Source organism: Thunnus thynnus, chromosome 22 (genome assembly GCF_963924715.1).
Source record: "Thunnus thynnus chromosome 22, fThuThy2.1, whole genome shotgun sequence".
Classification (NCBI taxonomy): domain Eukaryota; kingdom Metazoa; phylum Chordata; class Actinopteri; order Scombriformes; family Scombridae; genus Thunnus; species Thunnus thynnus.
In genome coordinates this window covers 786207-806124 of record NC_089538.1, presented here as the reverse complement: position 1 = coordinate 806124, position 19918 = coordinate 786207, and the positions used below count along the sequence as shown (strand labels likewise).

General features: G+C 39.0%; 1 protein-coding gene across 2 annotated transcripts; it reads right to left on the bottom strand.

Moving 5' to 3' along the window:
* Positions 1-1759: 1759 nt before the first annotated feature.
* Positions 1760-19777, bottom strand: si:dkey-6n21.12 (schwannomin-interacting protein 1). Of its 2 annotated transcripts, none has more exons than XM_067579467.1 (7): positions 19249-19745; positions 18075-18353; positions 15314-15438; positions 12202-12310; positions 10978-11103; positions 10721-10838; positions 1760-5103 (listed from the first exon to the last, which is right to left on the bottom strand). In XM_067579467.1, exons 2-7 carry the CDS (start codon positions 18330-18332, stop codon positions 5003-5005), a joined length of 837 nt encoding a protein of 278 aa, XP_067435568.1. In that variant the 5' UTR covers positions 18333-18353; positions 19249-19745; the 3' UTR covers positions 1760-5002. The 2 variants fall into 2 exon arrangements, with proteins under 2 accessions (XP_067435568.1, XP_067435567.1); XM_067579466.1 differs by lacking the exon at positions 1760-5103 and adding an exon at positions 6938-9374 and having other exon boundaries at positions 19249-19777.
* Positions 19778-19918: the final 141 nt, after the last annotated feature.

Below are 19918 nucleotides of genomic sequence, written 5' to 3'. Positions count from 1 at the left end.
TTGCAATGCAGAGGTTATAAAAATGCTGTGGACAGAGGTATCTGGGAACATATTGAAATAAGGTAAGGGAGTGGAATGTGAGGATTGGGAAGGGGCAAGTGTAAGGCAAAGAGGCAAAAGGGACTGGAGGAATGAGGAGCAAGGTAGGTAATAGTAGCAAGATCACTAAAATGGCCAGGCTGATAAAAGCGTATTGCATGTATTATTTGTATCCGTGTATATGTAAACCATGATAGAAAACATTTAAGGACTTATATTCCATGAGGGAAAAAATAATTTAAAAAAAGAATGAACATTTTCCAAACCAGTTTATTTCATATCAGTGTGAACACAGACGTATATGAGGAAACAGTTTCAACCTGCTGATTTTTGATGAGAATTGGTGATGCTCCCTCTTTCCTTTTTTTGAATGTCAATAATTAAACCCTCCTCCTTCCTAGTATTAATGTTCAGGTAATTATCAGTTCACTGGCTGAAAAAAGCTGTCAACCTCACCTCTGAAAGTCTGATCCTCACCACTACATGTGAGGCTCACAATGGGCAGAATCATCAGGACATTTCTGAAGATGACATAACGCCTGGCTATGCCTATGATCAGTGGTGTGAAGGGTGAATAAATATGGTGAAAAATGTTTCCTTGGAAGCTGCCTTCAGAAGGTTTGTTGATCAGTCTGACATACTGGAGATTAGATCACCTAAAATGTGAGCAGTTGTGGAACTGTGAAGGTTAAAATCCAGCCTGGCGAATAATTTTCTGCTGATACATAAATGACTGAGTTATCTGCATACATTTGACAGGCAACATCTTTATAGCTTTCAGGAAGATCATTTATATGTAAGCTGAAGAGAAGAGGCCCAGTATTTAACCTTGTGGTACACCCATTTCGCAATTTTGAGGGGGTGATTTCACAAAGGTAATTTTAACACACTACTGTTGTAACAGAATTTATATTGTATGTGATTCCACTTGCCATAACTGTATTAACTCATAATCCCATCAAACCATAGTTCCATAAATTCATATAGCAATTGTAGTTATGGGCTCATAGGTGCCCTCTCTCAGTAGTTAAAATCAGCATGGTAACTGTGAAACTTGAACTGATATGCCTGAGATAGGCTGCTTAGCTCAGCACTGCACATAAATATTGTGTATCAATATCAACATGTCCTCTGTATGAATGCGGTTGTGGTATGACTTATTGAAATGCTATTGAGAAGTGTTATGAGTGGTTGTAACACATTTTTGAATGCTAATTTCATCATGTAACAAGGAAAAGTACCATCTGTAAACTAGCCAGCTAGCTGTTGTGCTAAAATAGCTTGTTCTTTTGTAGTGTGCTGTGTATGAGTTGACTGTGGCAAGCCAAATGTATGACTGACCACACAGAGTCAAGGGGTTGCTTAACTGGCCAGTTAGAGTGGCGTTTAACTGAGCTCACACTGTCAACATTCTAAATATGATGTAAACCAGTTTATGGCTTGTTATTTTCACAGCTACCATAGGACTCATCCTATGGTAGCCATAAATATCCAAACTTCATTTCATGGCTATCTGACCAATGGCTGTGAGTATATCTTGGTTTGGATCCAAGTGTTGGACAGAATGACATCATTGCCATTCTCAAATGGGCAATGTGTGGGCCTAAACTGAGAAGCAGAATTATTTCTTTGTTTTTCAACACCAAGGTCCCATGTTAACAGAAATTCACTCACTCACTCACTCACTCACTCACTCGCATACAAAGAGTGAACAGTGTGACTGAGTTATAGGCAGGTGACAATTTATTAATTCACGGACCAATACACAGCACATCAACCTGCCATTGTTCACACACATTGTAAGCAGTGACATCACTGATTGAACTAATACTTGTTCTTTTTAAAGGCACATTCCGTAATTACATTGTAAACAAAAGGGTCACCACCACCAAAATTCAAAACACAGGACTGGAACCTGCAATCACTCCCAAATTGATTGACAGTTTTTTTTTGAAATACACAATATTATATTATATATACTAGACCACAAAATCTAAGATATTAATATTGTTTGCTGTTAAAAATGTTTTTACATTAGTTTGTAAATATATGTAAACAAGGAACAGGGTCCTCTTCTTAGAGTGGAAACTCATGATCAAACCATGACCATAACTTGCATTATTAGCTGAGTGCTGGTCATGTAGGTTTATTTTTAAAGTAAGGACAGACTGTGGTTATTGTTATGTATTAAAATTTCAACACTGACTATGAGAAGTATGAGACAGAAATAAGGTTAACTGACTTCAGTGTCCAAACTACTAATGGTGAGTGTTCTGTTCCTTTACATCTCCTTGGTCCCTGACACACCAAGCTGACTGTTGGAGATTGGGCACCATTGGTCCATTTGTGGCCAACCATGTTAAGGGTGTGTCATGTCTAAGCCCTTTTGGAAACCTTGAAATTCCCAACTCTTGGTCCACAGTATTGGTACAATGCTGAATGTGAGTAAATTTTCAAATAAAAACTGGCATTGAAATAACTGGAAAACTGGAAAACATAAAGGCCACTTTGTTAATTAACATCAGGTAAAAAAACACTGAGTGGGGTTGGGTGGAAGCAGGGTGGGTATTCTGTCCAACAACAGTCCAAAACCTAAAGACATTCAGTCTACCATCACATAATATGAAAAAACAAAACAAAAACAAAAACAAAAAAACCCCAGCAAATCCCCACAATCAAGAAGCAGGAAATAGAGAATGTTTGGCATTTTTGTTATCAAAGTATGATTCTTCTGTTGATCAACTGATCAATTAGTCGACTCAACATTTCAGCTCCAGTGTACATTTCCACAGCATTAATTCCATCAATCCAACAACAGAGTCATGTCCGACTCACCACTCGCTCTGAGTTTTTTTTTTTCATTCATTTGATATTTCCTGTAATTTCTACTTTGACGTTTTGTTGATTGCTTGAAAAATATTTGTGTTTACAATAAAAACGGAGAGAAGCAGATGACATGACTCTATTGTTGTACTGATGGAAGCAGTGCTGTGGCAATGGACATTATGTTGAATTTATTAAGATGACAGGTAAACATAGAGAAAGTGTTGAGTTTGCATTAACAGGCAATGAAAATACTGTAGGACCAGATCAGAAAACAGTGAAACATCTTATTGAAATAAGTTTAAAAAAATACTTTCCAACTATTTTAGAATTTATGGTAAACAACTTTGCAGGTAAACGCATTATCATAGGGTTCTGCAGTTTTTTTTGCAGCTTTTCATGTGGTTTTGTAGTTTTGGTGTTTGGAAGGTGAAAAATATCAAAAACTGTCCCATGACTGTCACAAAAAAGGATGAAACAAAAAAATGAAAAAATACCTTCCCTTTCATATGCAAATAGCACTTTGGTGAAGAAAACAAAAAGATGTGCTGTATGTTGTGAGAAGAGCATGTTCAGATCACAACCACATGCATGAATACAACAATGAAATATTTTCTGACATCAGACACCAGAACTACACTTAGACAAAGTAGAAAACAATGACAGATTGCTCAGTTGGCAGAAGTAGCAGCTTCTTAATAGGAGTCCCTTTTATATTGCAGTTTCAAGCCTTTGGAAAAGATGCTAAACACTACAGCATGTATTTAAGCATTCAGTCCAGTGTTGAATAAAAGAAAGAATCTTTTTTTTACATTTAAAGGTGCACTGAGTAGGATTTAGAGGCATCTAGTGGTGAGGCTGCAAATTGCAACCAACTGAATACCCCTCCCCCTCTCCCCTTCCAAGTGTGTAGGAGAACCTACAGTGGCTGCGAAACTCACAAAAAATGTGAGAGGCCCTCTCTAGAGCCAGTGTTTGATTTGTCCACTCTGGATGACTGTAAAATGGTGGAAGAGGACCTGCTCCCTATGTAGATATAAAGGGCTCATTCTAAGGTGATAAAAAAAAAAAACATTCTTATTTTCCGGTGACTATACACTAATAAACATACTTATGAATACTGTATTAGATTTCTGCCAATTTTGTCCCACTAGATGCCACTAAATTCTGCATGCTTTATACTAAATATGTCCTAGCTGCATTTTCATGTGTTTAACTAATAATATTTGGTATTTTTACTATATACTTGAGTACTGTTTTTTCCACCTGAAAAGGTATAGGCTTCTTTTAACTATCTGAACTTCGATGGTCTTTATACACCCTTTGCAATTTCTTAAGAGCGAGGCCAATCTGGAAAGTGAAGCTAACTGTCATCAACACTGGATGAATCCTTTAAATGAACATTCTGGTATTTGGGAAAAGATGCTTGTTTACCATCAAACCATCATCAGTGTCATCTCTATGCTTGCAGAACAGATCAATGGCTTGATTGGTCCAGGAACTTAAAATCACACAAAGAAAAACAGGAACATGCAACAATTCAATTGTGTCTTCCAAACTCAAATTGTGCCTTCTTAAGCAGCAAGTGTTTGCAACACAGGATTTTCCATCTGCTTCCAGTCTTTGTGCTAAACTGGGTTTAACATGACCCAGTCTACCTCTGCTTTGGAAACAGTGTGGGATGAAACTGACTCTGAGTCAGAAGGCAAAGCTGAATGTTTCCCAGAACATCAGTGCGTTCCTTTAAGACAGCTGTCCATGGCCTGCATCTTGTGTGCAGTTGTTAACTGTACCGTATGGCTCCAGCACCATCACCACCTGCTGGACAAAGCACTCAATGACATGTGGCTTTCTTACAGTGCTGCCATGTGTGTGTTTAAAAGCTGGCTAAAAACAAAATTTCCCTTATAAACATACAACACAGACAACAACATTAAAAAATACTGTGCAACTGAAATGTCCAGGTCCTTTCAGGGAATGACACTCCTCACAGTAACTGGCTGGTCAGACCAACAGCAGCAGCCTAACTGAGATGTTTGTGGAAGCCACTGTGATACCGTCTCATTGACAACAATGTTCACAGACTGTGACAAATGTTTGTGTGACATAACTGATGCTGAGCTAGACGTGGTCAGCAGGTTCACAGCGATGTCAGATCTTGGACCTCCAGCAGCATTGCATCCTGCTCTGTCCTCAGCTGGTCCCGGACCTGGAGGCGACCCACCAAATCTGAGCTTAGGTCTGAAAAGGACAGAGGCACAAAAAAAAAAAAAAAGTCAGAGGGCATTCACGTGAAGTCATATATTGTTTCCACTAGTAGCAACACCAGCAGGTGACAGCGTTGTACTCAATGAGTAAGAGGCTAAAGGGTTCAAAAAGCTGAACTGCAGCTGCATCAGGAAATATCCTGATGGCATGAGGGAATAAAATATTGTTCCCGCTATATGACCCTGTGGCGGATGACAACATCCTCCCACTGTCAAACCCTTTTGAACCCCCAGCCGACCTAGAGGACAACCTGGAGGATATCTCAGCTCCATCTTCTCCGCTCCCCGCTGACCATATGAGTACACCCCAAATCAGGAAGCGTGTCTCCAAATCCTCCTGCCACTCTCCCCACCTCTCCCCTGTATCCAAGTGTCCGTGGATATCTGACCCCTCTACTGCGCCCAGCCCTGCTGCTCCTCAGCCCATGTCTTTGCAGTCAATGCAGAGGTACCATTCTACTCATCCACACAACTGGTGGCATGCTAGCGTTGCTAATGGGCGTTAACAGCTTACCGGTTTCTGTAGTTTTAAGGTTGCTGATATGACTGAACAAGCCCCTGCTATTATTGATTTGCATCCCTCTATTCACACTGATTGTGCATCTGAAAACTAATGACGTCATGAGGAAAATTCAGCAAAATTCCACTACGAGTTCCAGTCCATATCAAGCACTATTGAGAGCCCTGGAAAGACCTGTATTCTGTCAGGTTCAATTCCTTCCTTGAGGAAAAGCTCTGAACGTTTTAGCGGCTTTTCAGTCTTCATTCCTGGTTACAGACTTTCTATACAGCTACTAATGTGATTTTATTGACCACTTTGATTCATTTTGGAACAAAGAACATTTACTTAAATGGGATGGCATTCATCTATCCAGACATAGGGTGAAGCAATTTGTGTTGAATGTGAGGAAATCTTTTGACTGATTGACATATCTCTCTGCAGGCCCCTATCCAAGATAGTCCCTATTATTCCTGTGCTTATCAACAACCAATCCAAACTGCCCAGGGCTAAGTTAAATTTTAGGAATGAATATCACTCAAATGTCAATAGTAACCTAATTTCAACTGAGTATAAACCAATTCTGGATGCTGTTCAGCCCACCCTCTTCACTACTAAGCTTGGTCTTCTTAATGTCAGATACCTTTCTAACAAATTATTTTTTATGTTACAATTTTATTGTCAGTAATGATCTTGATTTTATTTCTGATCATCGAATCCTTGCTGACCTAAAATACTATAGTTCCCCTAGTTGAAACTTGCCCCCCTGGTGATTCTACCTGAACCAGCCCAGATTAACTGGCTGAGGGGGTGGTCTAGTTGTTTTTTTACAACAATAGTCTTAAATGTTGCAACATTATCTTTGGGTCTTTCTCTGACTTTGAAGCCCTCTGTTTTATTTTTTCAGGCAATCCACGGACCTTCTGCATTCTGATTTATAGACCATCCAAATCTGCAACTGGTTTATATCACAGAATTCTCAGAACTATCATCAATTGTTATCCCTAAATTTGACAATATTCTGATTCCTGGCGACTTTAATATGCATGCTTGCTGCCCTGAGAATTTTTTAGCTAATGAGTTTTCAAATTTGGTAGAATCCTTTAATCTGCTTCTTGCTCCTACTGGTCCTACCCATATCAAAGGCCACACAATAGATCTTGATTTATATACTTGAATTTTTTGTGGTTTTATTTGAATAATTATTTATTTGTTTTAAAGTTTTAACAAGTTTTAAGTACATAGCAGAATGTAAACCTGTGAGATAAAGTGTAAAATTGAATAAAAATTGAATAAAATGAATCAAATTAAATAAACCCATAAAAAGAAATATACAAACAAAACAGGCAAACAAATAAATAAAAAAAGTATTGTTTGTGAGGAAAGCATGTGCTATTACGGAAATAACATATGATCAAAAAGCCAGAAGGCTGGGCAAAATTGAAGATGTTTATCAAGTAAATTTACTAATGTTTCAATAACATGTACCCAGAGAGATTTTATAGTTACACAATCCCAAAAAATACGTATGCATAAAGGTTCCTTGTTCAGAATGGGAACACCTGTCACATAGATCAATATCAGTAAGTTTCAGTCTAAATCTGTGCTCCAGTATAAGGAAAACTCTATGTACAAGCTTAAAATGCACCAGCTGATGAGCAAGGTTCTTGGAAGAGGAGAAAAAACATTATTCCATATCTTAGGCCAATCTGATTCAAATCCAAGCTCATCAAGGTCTCTATCCCAGACTGATGTAACAGGTAAGGGGGTTAATGTTGTGTTTTGATAATCTATTATAGATTGAGGATACAAATGTTAAATGAAAAACTTTTCCCAAAGGGGATGGTAAACTGTGGGAGAGTCCCAAGGTACTCCATACGTTTTGAGGGCAGTATGAAATTTAAAATAGAACAACCACGAGGAGCCTGGTAAAGAATAAGAATCCTTGAGATCTTGGAAAGAACAGAGACCTTGTTGATAATATCACTAAGAACATATATACTCTGTATAGCTCATTGGGGGAAGGTGAAAGGCATGGAGCCTGTCAAGAGAAAGTTATTGTTCCATATATGGGTCAAATCATGAAACCTACGAGTGTAACATAAATATTTTTCCATTTGGTACCATGCAGTCAGGGAATTTGACATGATAGATTCCATATGTATCTGTGTTAGGAGTCTGATAGGATGACACAAGGTGTTCTCAAGAGGTCACCATGGTACACAGGAGAAGGAGTCAAGCCAAACTGGAATTATTTTCACTCTGCTTGGATATTGGGGTTACTGATCATAATTGTATTTTATTTAACACTATCCTGCCTATTATCTCAAACTGACATGAAGGTCAGACAAGCTCACACATTTTTAATTCCACTTCTGACACAATGTTCTGCCAAGACTTTGCCTCCTCTGATTCCAGATTTGCTCTTCAATGGACACCAATTATATTTTAAATGGTTTTAACAGTACCTGTTCAGCCATTCTAGACAGAGTTGCACTTTTTAAAACAAGAAAGCCCAAAATACTTCTAAGCCCTGAATAAATGAGGAAATTCATTCATTGAATAGAATCTGTCATAAAGCAGAACAGAAATGGAATGCCACACAATTAACTGTCCACCTTGACAGTCTACAAACATTAATGAAAACACACGATTCAGCAATTAAAAATGCTCGAGCAAACTATTTCACTGAGATCATTGAGAAAAACCAGCATAAAATTAGGTTGCTCTTTGATATTATTAGCCACACTACAGATGCCCTCCCTAATGTGATTGAGCCCTCCACAGAGATATGTGAGGAGTTTCTATTTTTCTTTTCCAACAAAGTCATCACAATAAGAAATCAAATTACCCCACTGTCTCTTGTAACACCCAAACCTCCTAGTCATTTGTCTTGCTCTCTAAATTTATTTCACCGTCTCAATTGATCATTTAGCGAAGACCATTACCAATATGAAGCCTGCATCCTGTTCTCTTTCATATCTGGCACTGTCCACAATCATTTTAAGTCTGCAATAGTCCACCCGGTTCTCAAAAAACCCTCACTAGATCCCACTATCCTGAACAACTTTTGTCCCATCTTCAAATTTCCATTCCTGGCCAAGATTCTAGAAAAAATAGTTGCAGAACAAGTAATTTCACTTTTGACTGGAAATGGCCTCTTTGAGAAATTTCAGTCAGGCTTTAGAGTGGGTCATAGCACAGAGACTGCACTACTCAAAGTGCTTGATGATCTTCTTTTAAGCAGCTGACTTTGGCCACTCATCTATTTTAATCCTTTTAGATCCCACCCCAGCCTTTGATACCATAGATCATTCAATTTTAATTGAGCATCTCTAAAAATGGGTTGACATCTCTGGCACTGTATTAGACTGGTTTCACTCTTATTTCTGAAATAGGACTTTTAGTGTTCCATTTACATGTTATCACTTGGACACATAATACGCAGACACAATATTAGTTTCCATTTATTTTTCTGTTGGGAAGCACTTTGTAACTATGTCTTGAAAATGCTATACAAGTACACACAAGTAGTTGATGATGATGATGATGATGATGATGATGATGATGATGATGATGATGATAATGGGGTGTTCTTGGTCTGCAACAATGTTTAGATAGGTGGTATATGTCAAAGTAACATCCACATGAATGCCAGGACCCAAGGTTTCCAAGCTTAACATTGCCCAGATCATCACACTGCCTCTGCCAGCTTGCCTTCTTCCCTTCTTCCATCCTGGTGCCATCTTTTCCCCCAGTAAACGATGCACACGCACCCGGCCGTCCACATGATGTAAAAGAAAACGTGATTCATCAGACCAGGCCACCTTCTTCAATTGCTCTATAGTCCAGTTCTGATGCTCACCTGCCCATTGTAGGCGCTTTTGGCGGTAGACAGGGGTCAGCATGGGCACTCTGGTCTGCAGCTACACAGCCCCATACACAACAAGCTGTGATGCAGTGTGTTTTGACCTAACCTGTCTATCACAGCCAGCATGAACTTTTTCAGCAAATTGTGCTACAGTAGCTCTTCTGTGGGATCAGAATGGACAGCTTTCGCTGCCTACATCAATGAACCTTGGGCGCCCATGACCCTGTTGCCAGTTCACCAGTTTTCCTTTCCTGGACCACTTTTGGTAGATACTGACCACTGCATATTGGGAGCACCCCACAAGACCTGCCTTTTAGGAGATGCTCTGACCCAGTCATCTAGCCATCACAATTTGACCCTTGTCAAAGTTGCTTAGACCCTTATGCTGGCCCATTTTTCCCACTCCCAACACATCAACTTCAAGAACTGACTGTTCACTTGGTGCCTAATATATCCCAACCCTTAACAGGTGCCATTGAAACAAGATAGTCAATGTTATTTACTTCACCTGTCAGTGGTTTTAATGTTGTGGTTGATATTTTAAACACTTACTTTTGATTACATTATTGAGAGTATTTAGGGCTCAGGTGGATTGATAAATGACTATTACTCATAACAGGTCTTTATTATGTAAAGCAGTAACAGTTTTGAGCAGCAGCCTGAGTAATGTTGATAACCTGTAACTCACAGCAAGAGAAATAATATAATCAAATATGGCTCTGTATTGTAATAACAGGTGAAGCCTACTTGCTGTTTCACACTGTTAATGAGATGCTTGATTCAAGTACTGGACGTCCTGATTCACAACTATTAAATCTATCAGTTTAAATCATTGATATGATATGTATAAAAGTTGTGGGAAACTGGCTTCTGAAGTAGATGAGATGCAATCAGCTGATTATTTCACCAGAAAAGACAGTTCTCTGTTGGTCTTGCTGAACTGCAAAGATACACCGTCCACTTGTAAGCGAAGTTACAGGGTCATGTTTGTCTTCCTAACAAAATATAACCTGCCGCTGGCTACATTTGTCATTTCAACCAGCGAAAGTGATGGTATTCACTGGTTAAAAAATAAAAAATGATGCTACCCAGAATCAAAAGTTTTGATAAGAGATATATTAGCATTTTGGGATTTTGTCAAACAGGAACTGGAAAAATGGAAGTGGATACTGGAATTCAAGCCTAAACTAGTAGCAGTGTAGTTATTCTGTGTGTGAGTACCTTGTATGGTTTGGCTGAGGGACGTGCAAAGAGCATTTAGCTCCTTGACACTGAAGCTTTGTAAATCACTGCGCTCCAAATGTTTCCTCTGGACTACAGGATCACTACGAGCTGGAGTCTTGAGAGGTGAGGAGAGGAAAGGGAGAAGAGAGGAGAGGAGAGGGAGAGAGAAGAGGATTATCAAATCTGCATTCGCAGCTTAACAAGGTGATATACAGTATTTGGGAGAAGGCATAACTAGAGGACATTTTTCTCACCAGTGGTTTATGGTCAGTTCTCAGTCTGTCTCGCAGGTTTCTCAGAGTGTTCCTGAAGCCTCTGGATTTTGGCTTCTCTGGCTTGGCAGGAGGCTGAGGATTCTTATGAACCTGAAGAGTTCCTCTCTTTACCAGCAGGGATGGAAAATAAGATGAGGGGGGTGAGTATGGAGGCCCTGCAGTGTTTACAATTAAATGCATAACTATGATATTATGAATAATGCTGATATGAACCAATGCTGAGAAAAACGAAGGGAAATAGTGTATCAGCTCATTTTTTAAATGTCCTGCTTCTTTTCAAAATAAAAGTTTATGGCAGCTCATTTTTATTTAATTCCAGGTTTTCTGACTTGAAATGTCCTTTTTCCAAAGTTTATTATTTCACTTTTCATTTTCCCCAATGAGACTTTTGTTCCATAAAGATTTTCCATCACAAAATCTTTGTCAATCAAGATAAAAACAACAGAACCTTTTTAGTGATTCAGTCTAAATGAGTGGCTATGTGGCATTAAAAAATTGGTCATTGGGAAAAAAACATGAAATAGAACAGAATTTGGAAAAATTACATTTTAAATGACATAAAAACTGGGATTAAATGAAAATGCACTAAAGTAGACTGTTATTGTGAAAAGATGTAGGATGAAATAACATTTCATAATATTGAGTCATGTTTTAAAAATGTATTGTATGACAATGACTCGGTACTACACCATACATTTCTCAAAGAACTTCAATAAAAAGTCAATAGGTTGTGATATGTAGCACAACAAGCTCTGTAAACAGAACCATGTTTCTGCTCAGTGGTATCTGCTGTACAAGGAACCTCACTCCTGAGGGTAACTATCTTATCGCTGTTTTTTTACTCTATGTAGCCATTTCTAAACAAACTGCGGTATCCACTATTTTCATGGATGAAGGAACATGTCACCTTGTGCACCTGTGTGACTCATTGACACGTTTTTAATAGTTTTTGGACAACAATGGAGGTCTACGGCACAAAGGAAAAAGATATATCAGGCTTTGGATACACACACATGAATACATGAAAGTAGATCAATTCATTGTTGGTTTGGATCCAAACATGAGATTTATTGATAATAAGAAAAATGTCTTTTCTTTTTATACTCCTCTGCATTGACACAGTTACACCACAGGAATCATTCAGTTTTAGCTATAAACTAGTTAATGAAACTAGTGTAAACTAATGTAATGTATTGTGGTTACCCGTGTGTTGTTGCTTTCCTTCTTGCTGATGTCTCCCTCCTTCTCCTCCTCTTCCTCACTTTCACTGTTGTTGATGAAGCAGAGCTGAAGATTCATCTGTGTCTGCAGGCTGGAGGATACACTCAGTGTTAGAATGGATCAACACAAACCTCACAGTCTTCACAGACTGGATTTATACCAGCTGGTGACCATTTAGGGACATCTGATTGAATGATGTGTGGCTTGAAAATACAACTAAACATGTTTGCATTGGGACATCACATGCATTCAGTCACCGGTGTTTCCCCTAGGTTGACTCCGGGGGAGGTTGGGGGGAGGTCAGGTTAGGCTAATCCATTGTTGCTAACTTTGGAGCTAACCCCCTTCACTTTTCCAGCAGTTGGGGAAACAACAGGCATGACTTTTCTTGGTCTTGAAAGCTGCATCATTTAACTGACAAACTGCAGCCTGTACTGTACATTTACTGCCAGACTGACCAGTTACTGCTAACCTTTTCCTTTGCTCTGCTCTCATTCACCCCGTCACTTTTCTACTGCTCGTTCTATCATTCAACCACTCACTCACTATGCACACACATTAGGCACTGCCCCTACCAAGAGTTTCCCGGGCAACAACATAGAGGTTGACTCACGTTTCGGATCAGTGCTGCACAGAGGCTCACAAATGTTATTGATTTTCGAATGAATGGATATTTGGTGTTATTTTTGGCATTAAAAAAAAAAAATTTTGGCCTGGCGGGGGATCTCATTGGCCTGGTGGCCTGCCAGGTCTGTTCAATTATAGGGGAAACACTGGTCACAACTATCAAAACTTAGCTCACAGGGGGGAAAAGTGTAGAATTAAAGCTATAGGAAGTTCAATTGTTGCATGTACTCTACTAATTATGAGGAAAGAAACATACTGGTTCACACACATGTGGGAATGACAGTTATGTTATGAGAGCCTTACTACCAGTTTGTGCCAGTGGCCAACGCCAGTGCTGTAACAAAAAGTCCCAAAAGGCATTTTCCTCAGACTGCCATATAACGTGAAAATGTTGATGGGACAACTCCAACTGAAAACAAGGTAAATTATTACTCTTTGTATTAAGAAATTTCAATACATGAGGGATTTATATATATATTTGTGAAACTTTCCCAGATCCTAGAAAGTCCAGTATCAATCAGAGTCAGGTTATTCTAGAAAATAACAACAACAACCACATCAGAAGGAAAAGGGTTTAGAGTTGTTCAGAAAGGCTACACTTGTAGGTGGGGGGAAAAGGCCTGTCGTCATAGAGAGGGGGGAGACACGAGAATTGTTTAAAAATGGGAATAACAATGCACATTTCAGACAGATTCTCCTGGAAGACATTAATAGTGTTGCACTCGGCTGTAAACACAAAAACTTACAAAAATAGTAAGGGAGCTAGAGAGACACTTTCAAAGCTTTCTTACTTTCTCACCTCTGTACAACCAACCAATCACGGCGTGAAGTGGGTGTGAATGTTGAATTGTCAGTTTCGGTAAGTTACAGATATTAAGCCTTGCTAAATACAAAGTATGCAAAGTTGCATACTTGCATACTTTGGAGTTTGAACTTGGCAAGTACAAACTCCTGAGGACAGGAGGACCCAGCACGATCATTCTTAGATTTTTTCTCAAGAAAAAAAATAACCTCATTGACAGAGAGATGCAGTGAATTATGATAAAAATCCAAACTGTAGATTAATAAAATGAAATTTAAGTTTAATATAGACTGATCTATTCATTCTAATATATTTACATTCATAAATATGTATTGAAATGTGGCGATATCTGTACATATAAAGCCCCAGAGGCAGCACTGTTGTTGTGTCCAATAAAACATGAAGCTTAACTTTACATTCAGACAGACTAATTGGTTAAACTGACTACACCTTAGGAATCTAAATGGTTACTTTCTCGCCTTATAGCTGAGTTTAAAATCTCCGCCACTGCTGCAAGTTGGTGCAAAATGCAATATGGGATACTTGGCTGTCCCAAGTCCACAAAAGTCAGCTCCCGATGTATTCTCAATGAAACAGGCTGCGCAAAAACACTTCCTGTCATTTGGACTGGACTTAGTGAGGTGTGGACTTTGAATTGCAACAGTTCTTGGGTTGTGACTGATGACGTTTCACAAGCCCACAAGAACAGACAAGAGCGCAGATTGAGAAAGGCCTATTGTTGGACACAGACCCCCAATTCTGACATTAGAAAGGTGTGAGGAGAAGCTGTTCAACCAATCCGACATGCAGTTCTGATGACGTATACTGGCACTTTTACGATCAGTCACACCTGGAAGCTGCCCGGTACAACCACAGTCTGATTTGTTTCTGTAGACTGATAACAACTCCAACCTATTTGTCAGTGGTGGCCCCGGATCACAATGTGGGACATGTCCACTGATGGCCAATTTAGAGCCATTTAAGACTAAGGCTATGATGGCAGGCTTTTCACTCCGCCTTTGAGTGTGGCCTTCTGGAACAACTATACACACTTTTGCCTTCAGACGTGTTTTTTTCTAGCATAACCCCTCCCCTAGAACACAACAAGCACTGAACTGTGTAATAGCCCACCTCTGCTCACTTGCCATTCACGTAACAATGTGATTCATCTTTTCATCAACATAATCTGGTGAAAGACCCGGTTGCACAAAGTATTGCACTAATATATATCCAGTCTGCAGATATACAGGCATATAAGTTGCCTAATACTTGACTATGATGTGTAGGACTAATTTGCTATGTATTCTGGAAATATTATGTCTGCTTTCAAAGTAAAATTCCTGGTCTGAGCTGCACTACTTTACTGATGGTTAAGTCTTCACATTGTTTTCATTCCGTCCAGCACTTTCATATTATAGACTTGAATGTAAACCTCAGCTTGAAAAGGGTGTTTGTTTGTTGTGTCAAACTTAGATTTTGTTTTTTTTCTTGGTATTCTTCCTCCATTACACTGATGAAACCTCCAAAATCAAGTTTGGGCGTGTTAGGCTGAGGGATGAAACACACCAAATCTGAATGACATCAAGCACATGAGTAATAGCAGTCTCATGAGAGACTAGCAGTCTCATAATAAGTGTGTGTGTGTGTGTGCGTGCATGTACGTACCGGGAGGTAAGTGCCAGCACGTGGCTGTTGCAGGCGTCGTCTCCGTCCTCCCAGCTCTCCGCTCTCCTCCCTCTCTCTTCCGTCCAGCCCACTGGAGCTCTGCCTCGTTCCAGAGAAACTCCACTCTGAAGACCACACCAGGCAATACACAACATTTCACCATCCCATTCACTGAACCTACTATTATGTGCATACTATGAAACTGTTACCAATTTCACCATGTTTCAATACAGACAGGTGACAAAATCAAGCAAAAACCCAGTGGGAAATCAGACTCAGTGAATGGTGTGATGAGGATGAAAATGATTTAACTCATATGGTCCTCACAGTCACCAGATCTCAACCCAAGTGAACACCTATGGGAGATTTATGGAGCACTCTCTCCACCACCATCATCAGTAGACCACATGAGATGTTTTGGAAGAATACTCCCTCCAGTAAAGTGTGTGTTCCACACGTTTAGAGAATCTTTGATATGGAGCACTGAAGCTGCTCTGGAGGCTCATGGTGGAACAAAACTTTACTTAGGTCACTGAATATTGGGTTTTACTGTCCTTTCAATCAATCAATCAATCAATTTTTATATATATAGCGCCATATCACAACAGAAGTCATCTCAAGGCACTTTTCACATAGAGCAGGTCAAGACCGTACTCTTTAATTTACAGAGACCCAACAATTCCCCCATGAGCAAGCACTTGGCGACAGCGGTAAGGAAAAACTCCCCTTTAACGGGTAGAAACCTCAAGCAGACCCCGGCTCTTGACCTAGACTGCTTTGTCACTCATCTATAGATATCTCAGTGGTTTGATTGAGTCACACTGTAACTGATAACCTGGTCATGATAAGTAGGTTTGCTCATAATTACAAAGGACTGAAACGTCTCTATTACTTTGTTAGGTTAAATCACATATTAATTTCCTGATACTGTTGACGCTGACTCTTCAACCTAAATTAATGACATAATTCAGGAAATACTTCATGGTGACAAATGCAACTGTTAAACCAATATATGTTTCCAAAAAGCTTATATTAATATTTGGTTTCATGTAAACTTGCAAACATCATATCCCATACTGTACACTGCAGAGATTTTCTTTACTCACTTACTGGAATTTATGGAATTTGATTTAACAGTGTTGCAAATTACACTGCAGTTTCCAAAAGCTGCTGCAAATTCAGTTTTTCAGTAAAATTCACCAACAGTGAAAGTGCAGGGCTGAATTACAAGTTCTCATCCTTTCCTTACCAGCATGAGACAGACAGCACACAAGACAGTAAGTGAGCTCTCCAAATTGAACATTTAGAGGGGAGTGCTGCTTTGATCATTATTGGAGTATGAGTATATAATTTTTTTAACCTGTTTGCTCCACACTGCAAATGGAAAACATATTTTCAGTGGTGGAAAGTAGCTAAGTTTTTGAGGTACTTGTACTTTACTTGAGTATTTCCATGTGATGCTACTTTATACTTCCACTCCACTACATTTCAGATGGAAATATTGTACTTTCTACTCCACTACATTTATTTGACAGCTTTAGTTACTTTTCAGATGAAGATTTGACTCAATGGATAATATAACAAGCTTTTAAAATACAACAAATTGTTAAAGATGAAACCAGTGGTTTTGGTTTTTGGTGTCTTACATAAAGCAGTGTGTAGTCGGCTTCACATTTCAGATGTCTATGAGTTGTTAACAGCTCCATCAAATAGAGTTTTTTCCCTCTAAACTTCTCACATGCTTTCATTTCAATAAATGTTCAAATGATCCAATATTTCACCAAAAATCAAAGATTAGAGAAAAAGTCCAAAAACTGAAAACAGATTTGTGTATCAGAACTTTTTCTTCTTTCCTCTCCCATTAATCATCTCATGACCCCTCAGATTCATCTGGTGACCGTTTGGAGGGGTCCAACCCCTAGTTTGAGAACCACTGGACTAAACTAGCTAACTGTATATAAAGTAGTGGAAACTAGCTCCACCTCCAGCAGCTACAACAGTAACATGCTGCTCTAACACTGATGCTTCACTATTAATAATCTAATGATGTCATATATAATAATATATCAGTCAGAGGGACCAAACCACTACTTTTACTGCAATACTTTAACTACATCAAGCTCATAATACTTATGTACTTTTACTTCAGTAGGATTTTTCATGCAGGACCTCTACTTGTAATGGAGTATTTTTACATTGTTGTATTGATACTTTTACTTGAGCAAAGGATATGAATATTTCTTTTACCACTGCATATTTTTACAGACTGATCAGACATGAGAAGAATCTCCTAAACAACATAGTGGCTCATTCGCAGCATTGGTTTATTTAACCGATTTTATTTTCTTTGTGTAGACGAGATAATAATTAAGGTATACATTTATTACAGGGCTCTTCAGACGTGACACAAGATTTACATGTCTGTTGACTGCATTGTTGACTGCAATGACTGCAGCCTTACTATCTGACAGCGTTCAGTTCCGACTTGTGCTGTCGGCTGACCTCATCAAAGTGCTGTTTATAAAAAAGTGCTTCTTCAGACATGTATCCGATGTAAAATTGCCATAACATTTGTGTCACAAGGTGTCTTGTGACACAAATGTCTGAAATCACAATGTCTGAGAGGGGCTTTATTACTCAGTGGATCATGTCACTGTCATCTGTATGAATCCGACAATCCTCATCTCCTTTTTCATTTTCCTTCACCTTTACTGAGATATTCAAACTGACCCTTTCCCAGCCCAGGCATTAAATATCTGACCTTTGCCCTCTTCTCCTTCTTCTCCTCTTCCTGCTTTTCCAGTTCAGCGATGCGTAGGCTCAGCGCCTCCCAATGCATGATGGGAAGGCCCAGATTATCCTCTCCGTAGCCTTCCTGCCAGACCAGTGCCGCACCTTCAGAATCTTCATCTTCCTCCTCTTCATTGTCAGCTTCCTCATCACTCCTCGTCTCATCCTCCGCCTCATTGCTCTCCTTCTCCTCCCGCTGCTGCCTCTGCCTCTCCTTCTCTCCCTCCATCTTTAAGTGCACTCACTCATTCTGCAGGGGTGGAAGCAGCAGGAAACAGGTTATGTGTGAATCACTAATACATTCTTATCAATAACAACAAGACTGCAATTATAAATACATTGTGATGGGGTTTTAGAAAACTACGGTGGGGTTACATTCTATCATTCAAAACCTATGCTTGTAAGTATTTTTTAGGCTGATTGTAGTATTTAGTGTTTTTACTGAACATATTTGGACACAATATTGACTAATCTTCGTCTATTTCAATTTCAGCTTCAACAAAAACCTAAAAAAAAGTTTTCTTTTTCCCACATTTTATTTCTGCCAATGAGAGCATGGCTTTGAAATAGCTCCAGTTTATGGCTCTAATGTATCACCATTACAATACTAAATGCAATGCTAAACGTTTTACTTTTTTAAGAAAAAAAAAGAATCTAGCTTTGAAACAGCATTTAGACCTTAATGTTGGGGAAAAGAAACGTTCACAAAATGAACCTCACAAGATTTTTGGAACTGATCTAAATGCGTCCAAAGCACAGTGTTGAAAATTACGGGTACATATAGTGGGTCTGGTAAGATTTGTGATGATTTAGGTATTGGATCATGTTAATTAATAATTTGATCAGAGAGTTCCTGATTTAATTCCAAATGTTGCCAGTCTTAGACTTTTTTTCTTTAAACATTTGAGAATGTAAGTTTATTTTGTTCTATGAAAAATAAGGTTTAATTTTTTTAAAAAAAAGAAGAAGAAAAAGAGTAAGGTATCGAGTAGAGCTGATGGGGGTGGGGATAAAACCTGGATACGGCCCTGCTAAAAAAAAGTGGCGTGTTTCATAAACTTTCAAACAAAGGTTTTTGGCGGAAATATCAAACCATAAACAATGGATCACATCAAACTATACTTAGTGGTTAAAATGTAACTCACCACTTTCTCCCGAAAACAAACACGACTGTACTGCTCTCGTTGTTAGAGAAGTAGTTGAGAGTTTTGCCACATAGCTCAGCTCTTTCCCCAGCTCCTCCTAGTTATCTTCCTCCTTCCCTTCCTTCATCAGGAGTTTCACTCTCTCTGTCCACTACTCCAAAGTCTAAATATGTCCACAAGAGCCCTTCAAGTCCCATTCGTATCAGTCCGCACTCCCAATTCAGTTGTGTTTTGGTGGCTTTATCTTTTTGGTGATAATCATGCCAGAAATCCACTTACTCCTGGTCCAAGTATTCGAACAATAAGGTTCAACTTTAGGAATTTCACGCACATGAACAAGTCGGCAGTTCTCAAATGTAACTGCGGGACTTCCCGTCGCAGCTTTCAAAATAAAACCCTTCTTGTTCGCTGGATGGTGGTAGCTAAAGGCTAGCTAAAAATGATTGTTGTCTCACCCGCGCTAATAAACGTATTTAACAGAAGCTAGCATTAACAGGTGAACAATATCTATTTAAGCTGCATTTCCCCGTTTACAGAATAATGATCATTCTTGCTTGAAAACCCTTACTGCTAGTGAAGTTTAAAATGTGCAGATTGTAGACAAGAGTTAGAGAAACGGTCAGATATTTGAGTCTGCACCTAAAACTGTGCTCCTATTTCATTTGATTCA

What these genes read in the sequence shown, in the direction of transcription:
- si:dkey-6n21.12 (XM_067579466.1), bottom strand. Translation starts at nt 18,332, where the DNA reads ATGGAGGGAGAGAAGGAGAGGCAGAGGCAGCAGCGGGAGGAGAAGGAG. An exon ending in AGGAAAGCAACAACACACGG is followed by an intron (nt 11,104 to 12,201) that starts GTAACCACAATA and finishes CTGCTGGTAAAG; the next exon opens with AGAGGAACTCTTCAGGTTCA. An exon ending in GAACTGACCATAAACCACTG is followed by an intron (nt 10,839 to 10,977) that starts GTGAGAAAAATG and finishes TCACCTCTCAAG; the next exon opens with ACTCCAGCTCGTAGTGATCC.